General features: G+C 37.0%; 1 protein-coding gene and 1 pseudogene across 2 annotated transcripts in view; one reads left to right on the forward strand and one right to left on the reverse strand.

Annotated features, from left to right (window-relative positions):
* LOC150107259 (hexosaminidase D pseudogene) overlaps positions 1-2,277 on the reverse strand; it is a 148,831-nt pseudogene extending 146,554 nt beyond the window's left edge. The window contains exon 1 of the transcript XR_016548238.1: positions 2,036-2,277. The product of XR_016548238.1 is annotated as a hexosaminidase D pseudogene (transcript). The remainder of the gene's footprint in view (positions 1-2,035) is intronic.
* A 16,626-nt stretch (positions 2,278-18,903) lies between these two features.
* On the forward strand, positions 18,904-19,275 carry LOC150107260 (protein GVQW3-like). Its single transcript, XM_090391755.1, has one exon. The coding sequence runs from the start codon at positions 18,904-18,906 to the stop codon at positions 19,273-19,275; it is 372 nt and encodes a 123-aa protein (XP_090247881.1).
* The last annotated feature ends 81 nt before the right edge of the window (positions 19,276-19,356 follow it).

A 19,356-nucleotide genomic window follows, 5' to 3' on the forward strand; every position in this document is an offset into this window, starting at 1 on the left:
CCTTTTAGTCCTGTTGTATGCTTTTCTGAAAGCTGCAACTCTCTGAAGATCAGTGACTCCACACACACCATCCATCTCACTGATGGTCTACCTCTTCCTCTGTGTTTATCGAGTCTTATTTCTTAGAGTTAACAAACATGCCAGCATCTGTTGTGTGCAGATATATACATTAAAGTAGAAACTACTACTCAATAATGTCAAAGAAACCGCAATAATACCTATTGGAAATGTCTTGTGATAGAGAAGTGGTTGGCATTACAATACATTCTGGCTGTTTCACAAATTAGGATAAAGGAAAATGATTAGTTTAAGATGAACAGTGTTTGTTGTAAACAAAATAAGCTAAATACATAAGGAAATATATTTAGTAAGAAATTTGTTTCAAATGAGTTATTTTTTGAAGAACAAGTTTTCAGCCCATCCCATCTCAAATTTATAATTAAGCAGCTATGCAAAGTATTAACAATGTTCAAATTATTTATAAAGTAGTCAGTTGAAATTTGGGAATATTAATCCTTAAGTAATCAATAATTATATATATTTATTACTATCTCACTAGGCAACAACAAATGAAATGCGGCTCAAATGTAACTTTTATTGGAAAATTGTACTTTATTTATTAAAAAATATACTTTGTTCAGACAGCTGTATAAAATTATTTGGTAAATTCATATTATTTAAAATAATTTATTTATTATTTTCATGCAAATAGCATGTCAAAATAACAAAACATGTAACTATAAAAAAAATAGTTTTTTTATTAAATGTAATTAATTTTCTTAACGGACTATGAAAAATAAAATTTTGCTTCACGGTAACAAATCTATTGTCACTTATTTGTGCAGTTATCATGGTAAGTGAAAAAAAAAAAGTTATTCACGATAAACAATACGCACGATTTACGAAATAATTGTAAATATAAAGCTCTGGATGAACAGTATTAAATGCTAACTCAACATGGGAATCCTTTGTTGCCTTGCACAAATACCAAAGGTTCAGGAGATTAGATAATTATTTAAGTATAAGAGGAACCTGCAGTTCTGTATCCCTGACAAACAAGCGGCAACTGCAAATAGCAAGAAAAATTCAGAAACTGGATGATGAGGGAAGGAGGTTTTTTCTAAACTGCAATTTATATGCAGTAGTATATAAAATCGAATGCTCCTTATGCAAGTCATTTTTTATAAAGGCAGTGGGTATAAAGATATTTAGTATAATCAATCTTCAAAATCATACTAAAGAATCTAAGCAGAAGTTTGGCCTATTAACTAATTCCGCCAACTAGGTGAGATGTGCAATTCAGACCAGCTTTTTTTTTTTTTCTATTTCACCTGCCATCAGCAGCATAGTAGCCCGAAACACACAGGGTCGTAGCCTACGAGCGAAAGCTTCTCCCCTCCCCCCCGACTTTTTTCCCCAATACTGCGGCATTTTCAAGCTAATAAAATTTTAAGCTAAAAAAAAAGAAAAAAAAAGAAGCTTATAATGTCTTATAAGGTCTCTTATTTAATATTTAAATAAGAGACCTCTAGTTTTTTTTCTCTTTATGCTGAAGATAACATGACTGACTTTTAATGAAGCTTTGCTTTAAACGAATAAAATTGTAATATATATATATATATACATATATATATACATACATACACACACACACACACAGCAATGAGAAAATGAAAAGCATAATAAAAATTCACGCTTGAAATACTCGTATATATTACGAAAATTTCGTGTAACATGTTCTACCTTAAGTGTTTTGTTCAAATAACTACATAGCTATATACAAACAGAGGTTCTGGCATTAAGTATCATTTTTTTATCTATTGCATTACACAAATTCACCAGACGCAGTTTTCTTAACATAAAGAAAAACAATAAAAAAGAGCTTCGATGCAAACCTTTTACAAATGTACATACAAAACACCGCAATCACATTTTCTGTAACATAAACAACAGGACTGCAACCAGCATTAAATTACTAAAGGATCTATTTTTCGAGATGAATGAGAAGCTAGCAGAACAAGTGAAATATTCCTACCTCAGTGATATCAGTGACACTTATCCCAGTTCCAGTTTCGCTACTGGAAACTGGCTTCAAATTACTGCAACGCAGTTTATTTTTGACGGGCTTTCCATATACCACACATGAATTCCTAAGCACATGTTTCTGCATAGGTACTTTAACACAACTATTATTTTTAACACAAACTAAAGTGTTTCTTCCAACGACCAAAAATTATTTCTCCCACTTCGACGCTCGCTCTACTAACATTTATGCACAACTGAACACATCCGTCTCCAAGGGATGTAGCGCCCTCCCTCGGAGTAAACTATTTACATACTTTATTATTAGTAAATGACATATATAACTACACCTATCACTCAATCAAAGAGATATATCCCCAAGTTGACAGCTAAAGTTAATGTTTTTATCCTTATTAATAACAAACTTACATAGAGCAGATGACTCACTGTAGAAAGTCCTATTCAGTAGACAATTTCATATCGATTTCCAGACATAGAATCATTTCTTATTGGCTTCCTTTATAAGATTGGAGATTTTATTACGAAAAAAGGATATTATTACGAAAAAAAAAAAAAAAAAATCACTTCTGGACCAAATAGAGCTTCGAGAGACTAGCACTTTAAGTGTCCGCTACTATCACTAAAAATATTTTGTAACTGCCGTCACTTCCCTCTCAAAAACAAAACAAAAAAAAAAAATATGCCTACTTTTTTTTTTCGTTTATATTTGTCAACATCCTATGAATATAGCGCATCAAGTAAGCTAATCTTGTCATCCTAAATCTGATACTGTCACCAAAGATGTAGAATGAAACTATAATGGAGATTTTCTTATGCATAACAACAGAGTAATAAATGTTCACTATTACTATTAGAGCAGTATTGAAAAATATACTGTCCCTATTAGAAACTGTTGCGGTCGAAGACAAAGGTTATGGCGTGAGCCTACCATCATATTAGTAAAAGATATATAACAATTTGCAAAATATATTTTATGCATAAAAATCAGGTATTAAACATCAGAGCAATATGTTAGATAATAAACCGTATCTATTAGAAGTTATTGTGGTCGGAGCCAAAGGTGGTTGTGTTAGCATTCATTCACACCATTACGTTAGTAAAAGCTAAATTACAATTTGGTAAAATCTGTATAACAATGAAAACTGTAACTACCGCTGAACTGTAAATAAGCAAGTAGGGCATTCATCACAAGCACAGGATTAAAACAGATGCCAATGTTACAAAAATTTTCTCCGAATATCGGGATTTTCATCTTGCAAAACAGGAACACTGGCTAGAACACACACACGTGGGCATCGTTGCCTTAGTTACTTTTTCCGTAATTCAACCCCCCCCCCTCCCAGCCAATCGTATTACAAAACTTATCACCAGAGATTCTTAATAGGTCTTCACTTGAACCGAATTCTGTAAATGCGCATTATTCAGAACGAAAATGTAGCAGCATATAAGCATGTCTATACTCGACCAAGGATTTTTGGTCACCTACAGATTATATAAATCCCCACTACTTGCTTTGTGACATAATACAGATACACAGAGCATTTGTTCCATCTTTCCCAATCAGCAACCGCTTTGGAGACCTTTTTATTTCCTGGAGAAACTTCTATGTGCAGTTATAGAAGTTTAAATAAATCCGCTAATACCTTATTTCTCAAAGAAAGTGTATATGTGTGTGTGTGTGTGTGTGTGTGTGTGTGTGTGTGTGTGTGTGTGTGTGTGTGTGTGTGTGTGTGTGTGTGTGTGTGTGTGTGTTAAAGATACCAAGCTATTTTAAATATAAACCTGGTTTTAATCCATTTCCCAAGTAAGCAAACAGACAAGTAAGTCAAGTTTGCGCCTGCAAATAGTGCAAGTCTGGTTGACCCGCACGTGGAGCAAGTCTTAGGCAACTCGTGGTAAAGATGGAATAATCTCTGATCATTATTCTTAGTATTTACTCTTAATGCAAAGCACAGAGGAGATGTATGATGCATTAAAGGTAAGAAGCCACTACCCAGACCGGTTTCGAAATGGATTAAAACCAGGTTTATATTTAAAATAGCTTGATATCTTTAACGTACATTATACCCAAGGTAAAAAACTTTCTACATCTATCTCTCATCCTGAGATTTTATTTAATAAGGTCAAAGCACCTTACGGTAACTTGTTTTGGTAAAATACTTATAAGCTCTGTATTAGTTAAACCTTGGTATTTCTAAGCCTGGCTCCCACTGATGAGACCTCAATAAAGTTCGAAACCGGTCTGGGTAGTGGCTCCTTGCCTTTAATACATAGCATCATACATCTCCTCAAGGAGATGTGCTTTGCATTAAGGGTAAATACTAAGAATAGTGATCAGATCTTATTCCACCTTTACCACGAGTTGCCTAAGACTTGCACCACGTGCGGGTCACCCAGACTTGCACTACTTGCAGGCGCAAATTTGACTTACTTGTCTGTTTGCTTACTTGAGAAATGAATTAAAACCAGGTTTATATTTAAAATAGCTTGGTATCTTGAACGTATATTATACCCAAGGTAAAAAACTTTCTACACACCCACACACACACACATACATACATATATATATATATATATATATATGTTAAAAATACCAAGCAATTTTAAACCTGGTTTTACTCCATTTCCCAAGTAAGCAAACAGACAAACAAGTCAAGTTTGCACCTGCAAGTGATGCAAGTCTAGCTGATCCTACAGGCAGTGCAAGACCAAGGCAACTCGTGGTGTATATATATATATATATATATATATATATATGAAAAAAATATAGATTTAATGACTATAAAACCGAGATAACATATAAAGATTTTAATGATAAATACTACTAGTTTCGGCATATAGTAACCTTCTTCAGGTATTTATAAAGGAATACTAATAAACATTGAATTATCTAAACAAACTGGAAATTACAGGTACAAACTGCCTCACATAATCGATACATAAAAACGTTGTATTTTTTCAAGCTGTTCCAACTGTCGTGCCATTGTTTATTGCAATTGTGCGTGCAGGTTCACGTGAACGCCAATACTGAATAACTGCAGCATGGCTATCTGGGATGTTATAATTTTAATTGTTGTTTAAGTGGACCGGGTTCAGCAGGATTTTTGTATTCGTTGTATTTTTTCAAGTCGGAACAACTTGAAAAAATACAATGTTTTTATGTATCGATTATGTGAGGCAATTTGTACTTGTAATTTCCAGTTTGTTTAGATAATTCAATGTTCATTAGTATTCCTTTATAAATACCTGAAGAAGGCTGCTATATGCCGAAACTAGTAGTATTTATCATTAAAATCTTTATACGTTATCTCGGTTTTATAGTCATTAAATCTATATTTTTTTCAAATGTACAACAATCGATTAATTAATTTGAGTTCGACAGTCGATTTTCTTGCATAGTAGGATTAAAAAAAACTGCCTTTCTGGGAGGGAAACGCATTTACCCGTGGCAGAAATTGGCTAACTGGAGAACCAGTCGAAGAAATACAAAAGTTCTTCTATTTGGCGACTAAAATTGAACTTAGTTCGGTCTTACTTCCATCTTCCCAGCACTGCGGATATAATCGTAACTTTCACCGTTCCCCTTACATAGTCATTTCTCAGACGATCCTTTCTGGTCATATCGCACATTCACCTAAGCATTCTCATTCTCAAACGCCGTTTTCACAGGACTACACAGGCCTGAGGTTCAAACTAATAAGTTAATATTTTTAAATTCTTCAATAAAACAGCAAGTGATTTATAAGTGATACATAAGCGACTTTGGCCCTTGAGTAATCGTAGTCCTAGCAAAGGCTTGAGTTTAGCAGCTTAAATAATTTAGTGTTTTAATAAATAATATAAGCATTTAACATATCAGTCATGTGACACAATTCGCGCTGAATTTAATAATAATAATTATTATTACAATATTGTTGTTGTTGTTGTTGTTGTTGTTGTTACTGCATAACATCTCCATAAATACTTAATTAAGAATGCACTGTGTAGCCATTTTATTAGAACCCCTCCTCATTCAGGAAAATACATCCCTTCTGAAGACGTTGAGTCACATGGCTGCAGTTTGCTATATAAATGAGGCAGACAGGCATCCGACATTTTTTTTGTTGTTGTTGTTTTTTTATGTGTGTGTGTGTGTGTGTGTGTGTGTGTGTGTGTGTGTGTGTGTGTGTGTGTGTGTGTGTGTGTGTGTTTCATGCATCAGAATTGGTAAAAAGGCGTGATATGATCGTTGGTGCCAAGAGTTTTTGGGATGCCAAGATCATGCCAAGAGTGTTTGGGATGTATCAGGAGTGGTGTAATACCTAGACAACTTCAATCCAACAGCAGTCCTGTGGATAGAAACAGCTCATTGATACACAAGGTCAGGGAAGCGTGGCGGGAATTGTGAACAGTGACAGAATAGTCATAACCAATCAAATCATAACTCAGTATAATAGTGGTGGTCAGAATACCATCTCGGAGCGCACAGTTCGCCGCACGCTGTCATAAATGGGGATCCAATGGCGTCAGCTACAAAAAGATGCGGCTTCGGTGGGCAAGTGATCACACACTGGACAACTGACAACTGGAAAAATGTCGCGTAGTCTGACGAATCCCGGTATGTATCATATAATGCTAATGGAAGAAGCAGAATATTGCAGCAACAACAACATGAGGCCATGGCCTCATGTTGTTGTTGCCAAGTAGCAATAGCTCAGGCTTGTGGCAGGGAAGTAATGATGTGGAGAATATTTTCTTCTGCACGCGTTAGATTACCTGACGCTAGTTGAACACCACCTGTTGTAAACCTATCTTAACATTGTTGCTGATGTTCATCCATTCGTGATTGCAGTTTCTTCTTCTTCTTCTTCTGCAGCTAGTCCCACTTAAGTAGGGTCGCTGTTTGTAGTAGGTCTCCTCCACAACACAACCTCCTGTCTTAGGCTGTAGCCACATCCAAGTTCTTCATCCTCGAGTCCTTCTCCACGATCTCCCTCCATCCCTTCTTTGGCCGCCCACGCTTCCTCTTCCCCTGCACATCCATTTGCATGACCTTTCTTCCCACATACTCTTCCTCCCTCCTCATCACATTACCAAACCATCTCAACCACGCCTCCTATATCTTTGCTCCTAAGTTCGTAACTTTCATCGTTCCCCTTACATAGTAATTTCTCAGATAATCCTTTCTGGTCACGTCGCACATCCACCTAAGCATTCTCATCTCTGCTACCTTCATCCTGATGATGTTATTTTTCCTCAGCGCCACAGTTTCCATAGCATACGTCATAGCTGGTCTTACTACTGTCCTGTAGTTTTGCCTTTTAGATTGATCGGCACCCTCTTATCCCATAGCACTCCAGCTATCTCTCTCTCTCTCTCTCCAGTTCCTCCATCCTGCATCCCACTTCCTTCTCAGCCTCACCATCGTCTTTCATTGTTGAAGCTAAGTATCTAAAGTCACTGACTTTCCTGATGACATTTCCTTCCAGCTCCAGATCTGTCACCTGTCTACCATCCACTTTGAACGACATATACTCTGTCTTACTTCTGTTCAGCTTCATACCTCTCTCTTCCAGTACTTTCCTCCAACTTTCCAGTTTAGCTGCCGCTTCTTCTCTTGATTCTGCACACAGCACGATGTCATCTGCATACAACATAGTCCAAGGTGCGTCTTCTCTCACCTCCTCCGTAAGCACCTCCATCATAATATTAAACAGGAACGGACTTAATGCTGACCCTTGATGCAAGCCAGCTGTCACTGGAAAACTTTCTATCTCTCCCAGTCAGGTCTGAATGCTTGTCTTCACATTTCTGTACATCTCCTGCACCAGCCTGACATATTTTTCTGGTACCTTCTTCTCCCTCAGACTTCTTGCCTTGGCACTCTATCATACGCTTTCTCCAGATCAATAAATACCAGATATAGCTCCCGTTGCTTCTTTTGAAACTTTTCCATCATCTGCCGCCGTAACCCAAAGATAGCATCTGTCATCGATCGACCAGGCATGAAGCCAAATTGCTCCTTTGCAATCTCCACCTCCTTCCTCAGTCTTCCATCAAGAACCCTCTCTAGGATTTTCATTGTGTGGGACATCAACTTTATTCCTCTGTAATTCTTACAGTCTTGTGCATCTGCTTTACTCTTGTAGATGGGGACAAGAGTACTTTCCCTCCATTCCTAGGGTATATTTTCCTGTTGACAAACTTTTATTAACAGGCTCCACAGCAGGTCAATTCCCTCTTTCCCCAGTGTCTTCCATGCCTCCACAGGGATCCTGTCAGGGCCAACCGATTTTCCATTCTTCATCCTCTTTATCGCCTCCTTCACTTCCACTCTACTAATGTTCTGCACCATTCCCTCATAAGGCTCCCAATCTTCTCTGTGATTTGCATTTTCTTCATTCAAAAGCCCTTCAAAGTATATTCTCCTGTCTTATCCACGTCTCTCCTTAATACCCTTCCTCCAGAGTCTTTGATCTGCTCACATGTACGATGTCGTGATTGCAGTTTACCAATTGTAAAAAGGTACTTCCGGCAAGACAATGCGCCATTCCACAAAGTGCGTAGCGTGTTAAAGTAGTTCAAGGAACATGACAGTGAATTTCCTTTATTTCAGTGGCCTGCTCAGTCCCTAGACTTCAACCCAATACCTCTGGGAGGAATGGGACGAGCAGTTCGCAGCAGCAACGTGCCACAATCTAATCTACAATAATTTGGCGATGCCACTGTGAGAGCTTAAACAAACATCCCAGAGGGACGTTTTAGACATTTAGTTGAATCAATGCCACAGAGATTCTCCACCCATGTCATTCTTAATGCAAAAGGGCAACCCACTCGTTATTAAATGCTGTTCCTAATGAAGTGGCCACTTTCAAATATATTATATTTAAGTAAATAAGTTATTTCCATGTTCCTTTTAGAATGATAAATAAATATAATATTCGCACCTTTTTATTTTCAAAGGCACATGCAGCAATTTATAGTGCTAATGCCTTGAAAATCGCTTTGCATCTAGTCTCCGACTTTGCCATTCCTGGAAGGCATGTGCAATGTCTAGCCAGTGCCAACAGACGAAAGCAGCATGTTTTGACAACGTTGAAATTACGGACGAGGCAGCTATAGCCATAGTGCCTATAGACTGCTTGGGAAGAAGTTAACGGACACCCCATAGGTAAGGTGCATCATACCATATAATGAGTCACGTGTTTGTAGTCGGTATAAATTGGAGGAATATGATGCTTCGAAGTCAGTGCAACGATGCCCGAGTGAACTGGCCGCGAGAAGGGAACAGACGGAGTTGAAAGAAGAATTTTGATAGAATGTCATGTTGCAGTCCTCTCTGTTAGGCAAATTGTTGACAAATTAGGTCATACCGGGTCAACAATCAGTGATAGCATACTGAGATGGAAGTGCAGGGAGTCAAGTGTTACCTGTAGTGGACCACCCACCACATTCAACGAACGCGCCCGTAGGGTGCTACGAAGGATAGTATGTAAAAACCGCTATTCGCCGGCTGACACATTGAATAAGGAGTTCCGGGTATTGACCAAAACAGGAATTTGCACAAAAACGTTCAGAACCGAGGCTCACAACATGGGTTTCCATGGTAAGACTGTAACATGCAAGCCCCACATTACACGAATCAACACGCAGCATCGTCTTCAGTGGTGCAAACAGCGTGTACAGTGGAGTGTGGAAGCTTGGAAAGCTTTTTTTTGGAGCGACAAATCATGCTACAACCTCTACCGAGAAGATGGATGTGTTGTGGATGCCCACAGTGGACGTCTCTTACCAGTATGTAACCCCAACTATTAAATTTGGAGGTGGCAGTGATGGCATGGTCCTGTTTTTCCTCGTTCAGCCTCGGATCTCTGTTCGTGGTGCCACGAACATTGAGCTCAGAAGAGTATCTGAACATTTTAATATTAAATCTCTGTAACCTTTAAAAGGCGCCTGAAAGGTTCGGCGCTTGGGGTGCAAAAATACCTTGGGCTGGGCCTGGTTCCTACAGAACTGAACATTATCTCTTTCAGCGATGCACTGTGTCATAAGGCTGCTGCTGTAACCGCGTGGTTTGTGGATATGAACATCACCAAACTGACTGTTCTCAATAGAGCCCTGATCTCAACCCTAATGAACATCTGTAGGATGAACTGGAGCGTCGGGTGAGGTCAAGGGACGTCCGTCCCAAAGAATCCAGTACCTCATTACATGCTGACAGGAAGAATGGTCCAAAGTTCCCATTGATTATCGTGGGCTTGTGGAAAGTATGCCCTATAGGATTGCTGCAGTCATCGCAGAGACAGGAGACCCTAAATCATATTAAGGTAAGGCAATTGTTGTTTGTTCCTCACTGTCCACTGACTTCTTTCCAAGCAGGGTATATCATGTCTGACAACTCTGCAGTCATCTTGTGTTCCAAATATGATTCTTTACAATGATATTATCATATATGAATGTAGAAGTTTTTAGCGGCCAATTTTTGTACAAGGACTATTTATTTTTCACAGTGCCTATTAGCACAACTAGCTAAAAAATTCGTTAATGGGCTGGAAATTTTAAAATTTGAAACCGTTTTTTCTGTTCATATATATGAACCACTTGCGAATTTTCGATACAATTACAAGATAAAAAAAATTTCTGGCGATCAGATGCTACCACTCCAGTTAATACAGGTCTTCTACTAAACTTAAGTAGAATAAAATCTGTTGGATTACTGGAATATTATTCGGACGTCTACCTAATTAGTCGAGCGGACAACATATCTGTTCTCCAATCAGCAAGTTATGGGTTCGCGTCCCACCGTGAGCATGGATGTTTGTTCAAGCATGCTCTGGACGGGTCGTATAGCCCTTTGAATTTATGAGGTTTGTGTTTAAAAAAAGAAAAGAAATTCATAATTGTAGTTGTTTTATTGAGAATGGTACTTTTGAAGACTGGCTGGAACTGCGAATAAAATAAATATAGTCATGAGGCCTATATATTATGTCTGTTATTTTCAGATGCATTCCAGCTATTTTTGTTGCTGTTAGAGAAAACATTTACAGAGAAAAAAAAATCCGGTTTCAGGGAAGAAAACGACTGCTACTTCCATAAGATACTGTATATGCGCTGCGTGTACAATATTACTCAGTCCATAAACACAGGGAATCTTAGCATCTTAAAAAAATATATGAAATTATCTGAGACAATCCTTTAAAAGTTCCTCTTGCTCGACCTTGGTTGCCTCCTCCTACATACGCATCACACTGTTTATCTAGCAACCTAAAACCAGTGTGGATTTGCTAGACTTGTTCAAATTTTCATAAGTTCTATTCATAAAAGTTGGTCATACACAATCAAAACAATCATAGACAATCAAGGAAACAGACACACAAACAGAAGTGAAATGAAAAAATAATAAATCGTTTTAGGAGAACCTTTATTCATCTAAACAAGTAGTCACTGCTCCAATACTAGATGAAAATTTGGAAATACCATCTGTCCTACCTGAAGAAGTAAAAATGGCTATCCATCAAATGAAAACAGACCGATCACCAGGGATTGACCGTATAAAATCTGATGAATTAAAAATGGGTAGACAAGTATTCTTTAAAGATCTAGCAGAAAGATTTACTCGATATATACAATTAAGGAAAGCACCTACTGAATGGAAAACACCAAAGACCATAATTCTGCATAAAAAGGTAATAAAGAAGACAACAGTAATTACAGACCCATCTGTCTATTATCTGATGAATATTATAAAATATTCACCAGAGTCATGTGAACAGAATACAAACCTCCATCAATGAAAATAGCTGCAAAGAACAGGCCGGCTTCAAAAAAAGGTTCGACAATAGATCACATTCAAACTATTACCCAACTAATAGAAAGATGCAGAGAATACCAGATGCCACTTTGTTTTCTTTTTATAAGATTTGACACTGTTGAACATAATGTAGTATTTCTATATCTATGCTTTGTTTGGTAATTGTTGATTTCATTTTGTTGAAGGCCTTCCAGGAAGCTATTTTTCTATATTATTGCATTTGATATGTCGTTATTCATTTTTATGGATAGTGATTGTATGATCTTTACAGTATTCGTTTTTCATCCATCTTGTTTTGTCTGGATGTATTTCCAATCCAGTTTTTTGGCAGTTTTGGCTTAGATCATTCAGCATTGATTCTAAGAGTTCAGTGGAGTGAGATATTAATACCACATCGTCGGCGGATAATAGAATATTTAATATTTCACCATCAATGTTCATTTCAGCTTTCGTGTCAGCTTTTCGAATGATGCTGTCCAGAGTAGAAGTGAAGAGATTAAGTGATGACATATCCTGACATACGCCTCTACTTCATTATGGGCTGGATATATATATATGCTTTAATAGAACAAGGAGTAGAAATAGCATATATCCAGCCGATAAAAGATATTTACAAAGAAGCCACAACAAATATCACTCTTTTCAATCACCCGATTAAAATTAACTTAAGTAGAGGCGTATGTCAGGATATGTCTTATCGCCTAATGTCTTCATTTCTAATCTGGACAGCATCATTCGAAAAGCTGACACGAAAGCTGAAATGAACATTGATGGTGAAATATTAAATATTCTATTATCCGCCGATGATGTGGTATTAATATCTCACTCCACCGAACTCTTAGAATCAATGCTGAATGACCTAAGCCAAAACTGCCAAAAAACTGGATTGGAAATACATCTGGAAAAAACAAGATGGATGAAAAACGAATACTGTAAAGATTATACAATCACTATCCATAAAAATGAATAACGACATATCAAATGAAATAATATAGAAAAAGAGCTGCCTGGATGGCCTTCAACAAAATGAAATCAACAATTACCAAATAAAATCTGGAATATCACTAAAGATATGGTTTACAGATTAAACGTTATCCTGAGAAGAATAGAAAAGAATATGCTCAGTGTGATTCTTGGAGACAGCTTCCAAGCATCACACTGAGCATCCGTTCCCTTGATAAAATGTCCCGCACACCCAATTCTTAACCTGTTGTGCTGGACATTTTTCAATGCATTATGCATTCAAAATGGAGATAAGTTAGACATATTTCAAGGTACAGCACAAGACGGGCTAAATTAATAAAATGGAGATATAGAAATAAGAGCATAGATATAGAAATAAGAGCCCATCTTTTCAATAGTCACATCCTATCAGCATTAGCTTATGGCAGTGAAATATGGAACACAACTTTAAAAGAAGAACGAAGCTTAATAACAACTCAATGTGCAATAGAAAGAAACATTTGCAATATAAATAAAACAGACTACATAACACACACAGAAATCAGGAAGTCTGGACTCAAATATGTAATAAAAGCAATCTACAACAGCAAAGGTAAATGGCCAGTGCATCTCGCCTGAATGAGAGACAACAGATGGACAGTCAGTGTAACAAATTGGTATCCAAGAGATACTAAAAGGAAATCTGGAAGACCGGCCTTAAGATGGGAAGACCCAATAATCAAGAAAGTTCGAAGAAAATGGAGAAGAAAGGTTCAAGACAAGAATAGCTGGACTCTTTACGACCTGAAATCATGGAGAAATCCTGGCTGAAATCACAGATCCATCAAGGTAATCAAGGTAATAAAAGTTGGGATTTTTCCGAAACAGATTAATTTGATCACCTGTTCATCGAAATGCACAATAAACAACAACTGTTTAAACTGCACAGTGCATGTAGCTGCAATTCATCTAATGTTGATCATTTTAAAAATCGCCGAATGCTGTATTTTTTTTTCCGACTTGGATCTTTCTTTATTCCATTCTTTTCAGTTTTTCTCATCCCTTGCATTCCAGCAATTCTAACAATTTCATCTTGTAGTCTCTTCCTGTTAGCTTATTGCCAACCATACGTCTCCATTTTATTAATTTAGCCCGTCTTGTGCTGTACCTTGAAATATGTCTAACTTGTCTCCATTTTGAATGCATAATGCATTGAAAAATGTCCAGCACAACAGGTTAAGAATTGGGTGTGCGGGACATTTTATCAAGGGAACGGATGCTCAGTGTGATGCTTGGAAGCTGTCTCCAAGAATCACACTGAGCATATTCTTTTCTATTCTTCTCAGGATAACGTTTAATCTGTAAACCATATCTTTAGTGATATTCCAGATTTTATTGTGGTATGTAATTACAAGTAAGATATGCTGGTATAAATCTTTCCGTTTCTTCCGATAATAAGAATATCTCTTTAAAGAATTCTTTCATCTTCCCAAAAACGATCGAACCTAGTTGTATCCTTCTTTCTATGTCTTTCATCTGTCCCTCTTTGATTTTTATGATTTCCAGGGATGGAAGATGAAACTCTCTTCACTTCATATTCCAATATAATTGTTTTTTGGTTCTAAATTGTCATTAATTACTTCTGTAATATTTAAGTATAGCTTCAACCCAATTTGATTGGACACTTGAGCTAATCCTCTTAATATTGTTTCTAGCTAATTTTGCATCTTCTGCCAAGAGAACTGTATCAGCAAAACGCAATCAGAATGGAGCAGTTAAAATTAATGGTCCATTAATTTTAACTGCTCCATTATTTCAATTCGTTTCATGAAAAAAATTATCTCTAAAGCAGATGAATTTTGAAAATATTGTATCTCTCTGTCTTATTCTCTATTTATCGAAAATTTCACTTTTCTTATGCAATTCAATAACACAGTTGGGATGACTGCATATATATTTCAAGGTTTCAATGTGTTTCTTTGAATCCATGTTTTAAGAACGATTATAGAATAGCTTAGAATTTCTTGGCATTAAATGCTTTTCAACATCCACAAAGGCTAATATGAAAGACTTTGCATAATATAGTAGTGTGTGTGTGTGTGTGTGTGTGTGTGTGTGTGTGTGTGTGTGTGTGTGTGTGTGTGTGTGTGTGTGTGTGTGTGTGTGTGTGTGTGTGTGTGTGTGTGTGTGTGTGTGTGTGTGTGTAGAGTCAGGGAGTTCCTAGACGTACAACACAAGAGGAACTAAATTAATAGAATGATGACATATGTGCATAACTTCACATTTACTACATTGAGTCATCGAGAGTCCACACATCACTCACACCAGGCGTCATACCGTCTCCTGAATTCATTCACACCGCAGTAACAACAACAACAACAACAACAACAACACAGGCAAATCATTTCCGTCATGCGCTGCTCTATGAGAAATAAATCTAGTTATCATCCCTTTTTTGACTGCATCCATTTTCAATTTCAGTGGAAGCACTCGTCCTGTCCTCTCCCTGCATAAAATGAAAAATTCCATATACTGGTCATCCATATCGGGATTGTGGAATGTAGATCCGACAGTCCTGATATCATCTTTATTTAACACTCTTCTTTGCCCATGAAGACTATATCTGCACAACAATCCAAATGAGGTCGTATCAATGCCTTGCTAAGAGGTAAAATGATTTCCTACATGTCAATGTAGGAAATCATTTTTAGTCAATTGCAATTATCCTCTGAATTGTATTCGCAATCTCTTGCTATATTATGGCCCCTGAACTTCATCTTCCTATTCCACTAAAACCCAAGATCCTCACCCTGGTCAGTTTCTAGCTAATTTTGTCTCTAGCATGATACCGCCAATATAATAGGCCATTGAATATCGTATTACCAAACTGTAATTCTACATTTACTAACAATGAACTGACAGCTATTTTCACATGCTACAATCCAGCTTATTCAAATCACTCTGCACGTGTTACATGTCAGTTACGTTCCTGATTACTCTGCCTATCTTTGCATCATGAACAATTAGTATATCTCCTGTTGAATCCTTCCCAATGTCATAAATGTAAAGACTGAATGACAATGGATAAGAACTGATCTCTTGGGTGCACCATTTATCACTTTAAATCTTGTAGATTCATATCTCTTAAAAAGCTAGTTTATAATCCAATCTAATCTCCTCCAACTTATGAAACAGCCTTCCATGCTGAATCCTGTCAAAAACTTTAGCAAAGTGTAAAAATATCATGGTTTATCCATTTCAACGTGGTGTGTCTAATTCAACCGTCACATTATTATAAAATGTGAGCAAGTAACTCAACCATGACTTTCCCTTAGAAAGTCCATGAATGTTGTTCATTACAACTATATCTTGTTTGTATATACTGTCAACCCATTTCTGTATGCGATCTCTTACTTTTCCAAAATCTTCCCCATCACATTATCATACAATCTTTCCAGTTTCACGCCTGTGGAATCTTCTCAGTGCTGATTCTCAAATTATACAACCATATAAAAAGAAGAGCCAGTTCAAATGAACACTCTTTAGCATTCGTACTGATATCCCATCAGTCCCTACTGCCAAATTCATATTCCGTTTATACAAGGGCTCTAATACCTCCTTCTCATACACCTGAGTTTCTTCCTCTAGTGTTGAGATAGCATAGAGTTCTGTTGCATGCACTACGTTGAATCTTTTAGCACATACAAGGAGCCTTTCGAACCAGATGTACCCTGTGGTTGGAAAAACTGTTCACATTCCGTCCGCAGGCAAAAAAAAAAAAAAAAAAAAAAAAAAAATCCGCAAATCCAAAAATATTTATACTTTATTATTTTTTTAAATATGCAGTTAAAATAAATTAAAAACAATATTGATTTTTAGTTAGTGCGAAGAAGGTTGCTGTTTGACATTCAGTATGCTCCCGTCTGTACAATAAAAAGATGGAAAATGCATTCGAGCGGTAAACGATAAAGATACACTGATATGTGGCATGCACACTGAATGTACATCGAGTTGCCATAACGGTCTGTACAGTCCGTGGTAGTACATTAAGGCAGTTCATAACATAATATTTTTTTTTTTTTTTCAAAAATGAATCTCTTGAAAATCCCCAGGGATTTCCGCAGAACATAGGTTCGGAACCGCTGCAGTAAAAGTCATTTCGAATCCTTTAAACATTCTAATAAATAATTTATTATCATTCCATAGTTAAGGCTGTTATAGGTTAGATTCTAATGTCATTGGTTCGAAAGACTGCCAAGAAACTCGAAGTTTTAATCATACAACTCAGAAAAATTAACAGTAGAACTCACACTATTTCAGACAGCAATACAATTTAATATTTTGGATCGCGAGATGACAGTTGTCTATACTCTTGTCCCAATGCTTCAAAAACTCAGCTCTTGTCCCAATGCCTCATGAGCTCAGCTCTCTGTAACAGCTGAGGGGGGGGGGGGGGGTAAGAGCAGTTAACCATTAAGATAGGATAGCAAGGCAGGCAAGCAAATCACATCATACATATATAATAACTAACTCACATTTACATTTATCAGTTGGCAAAACAACTTGTATCCTTTTTTAGAAAGATTCTGGTTTGATTTTCGATTTCAAAGCAATGTTTTTCTCCGTCTGGAGAACATACATAACTGATAAACATAATATGCTTGTCTCATAACCTCCGTTGATTTGGAATAATCATGAAACATCATCTAATATATTAGTTTACTCACTCAGTAAATATGTTTTTTAATTGCTCCATCGCCAAAACTGATTCATAGGACTCATCGCTGAGGCTTATAGCGGATCTCCTCATGACAGAAATCGTGATCTTCCTGATGATGCTTCGCCATTTCTTTCTCCCCTGTGCTTCTCTTATTGCTTGTTCTAGTTTAAGTCCGGTGATTCTTGATATTTGTTCAATCCATCTGTTGGGAGATTTCCCCTCTCTTTCTTTTCCCACACGGTTAATCCTGGATGATTCCAGGCAGTTGCCTTCCCTTCTACATATATGTCCAAAATATTGCCCAATTCTCTTGTCAATTATGTTTATCAATCTTGTATGGATATTCAGTTCTAGGATACTTTTGTTTGTTCGTTTTTCTGTCCAAGATACTCTTAACATTCTTCTCCAGCACCAGAGCTCAAACGCCTCAATTCTCCTTCTGCCATTGTCCAAGACTCAGAAACATAGAGAAAGATCGAAAAAAACTAAGGTTTCTACGAGCTTAATTTTGGTCTTTTTGGAGATGTGCCTGTCTCTCCAGATCTTAGTTAAATCAGTCATCGCTTTCTTAGCTAGTGCTATTCTTCTTCTTCTTATCTCTTTTTTTACATCCATCTTTTTTAGTTATTATCAATCAAAGGAAGTTGAAATTGTCCACAATTTCAATTCTTTCTATATCTATTTCTTCTGCATTGTTTAAAATCATTATTTTCGTTTAATATTGATTTATTTGTAAACCATGGCTTAAGCTTTCCCATTCTAATTGATTTAGGATGGATTTTAATTCATGGTTGTAAGTGGCTATTATCACTGTGTTATCTACGTATCGTAGGTTAGTGATTGCTCGGCCACCTATTTTAATGCCTCCATTCCACTTTTCGAGATCTTTTCATTATAGTTTCTCTGTAAAGGTTGAATAGTAATGGTAAGAGTATGCATCCTTGTCTTGATCCTTTTTCAAATTTTCAAAAAAGAGCAGGGGGACACTGAGTTTTCAATTTCTTACTGTTGCTTGATTTCCATGATATAAGTTTTTTATGAAGGTTACTAGATAGTTTGGCATTCCCGTGTCCGACCTCGTATATATATATACGAGGATCGGACACACACACATAAAAAAAAAAAAAACGAGACTAACCCTATAGCTTGGGAATGGAGAGTGAAAGGGGGGAAGAGAGACAAAGAGATGGTTATAGAGCATGTTCTAACCTGTCACCGTGAGAAAAGGTCCATCGCTTTACTCAGTACGAATGGACGCGTGTTCAATTATAGACGTTTTCTTACCCTCGGTCGGAAAATGTTGGAGCGCAAGAGTGAACAGTGAGTTAACATCAAGTTTCTTGTGAAACTGAAGAAATCTGGGAAGGGAACTTTTCAATTATTGACTGGGGCTTACGGTAAAGAGTGCATGTCTCGTGCACGCGTTTTTGAATGGCACAAACGATTTTCGGAAGGCAGAGAAAGTGTGAAAGATGATGATCACCCAGGCCGCCCACGCACAGCAGTTACCGATGACAACATTAAAAAAGTGCGAGATGTGATTCGAAAAGACAGAAAATTGGGTGTTCGAGCTGTAGCTGAGAAAGTTCATTTGGACAGGGAAAGTATTCGAAGCATTTTAACGGAAGAATTGAACATGAAAAAGGTTTGTGTAAAAATGGTTCCAAAAATGTTGTCAGATGAACAAAAAGAACGTCACAAGGAACTGTGTTTGGATCTTTTGCAACATATCATTAAGGATGAACCAGATTTGTTGAATTCGGTAATTAATTACTTGTGATGAAACTTGGATATTTACGTATGATCCGGAAAGCAAGCGACAATCAATGCAGTGAAGTCAGCAACATCTCGAAGACCAAAA

Source organism: Typopeltis vanoorti, chromosome 4, assembly GCF_054136105.1.
Source record: "Typopeltis vanoorti isolate ZY-2024b chromosome 4, IOZ_Tvanoo_1.0, whole genome shotgun sequence".
In the NCBI taxonomy this organism is placed as follows: domain Eukaryota; kingdom Metazoa; phylum Arthropoda; class Arachnida; order Uropygi; family Thelyphonidae; genus Typopeltis; species Typopeltis vanoorti.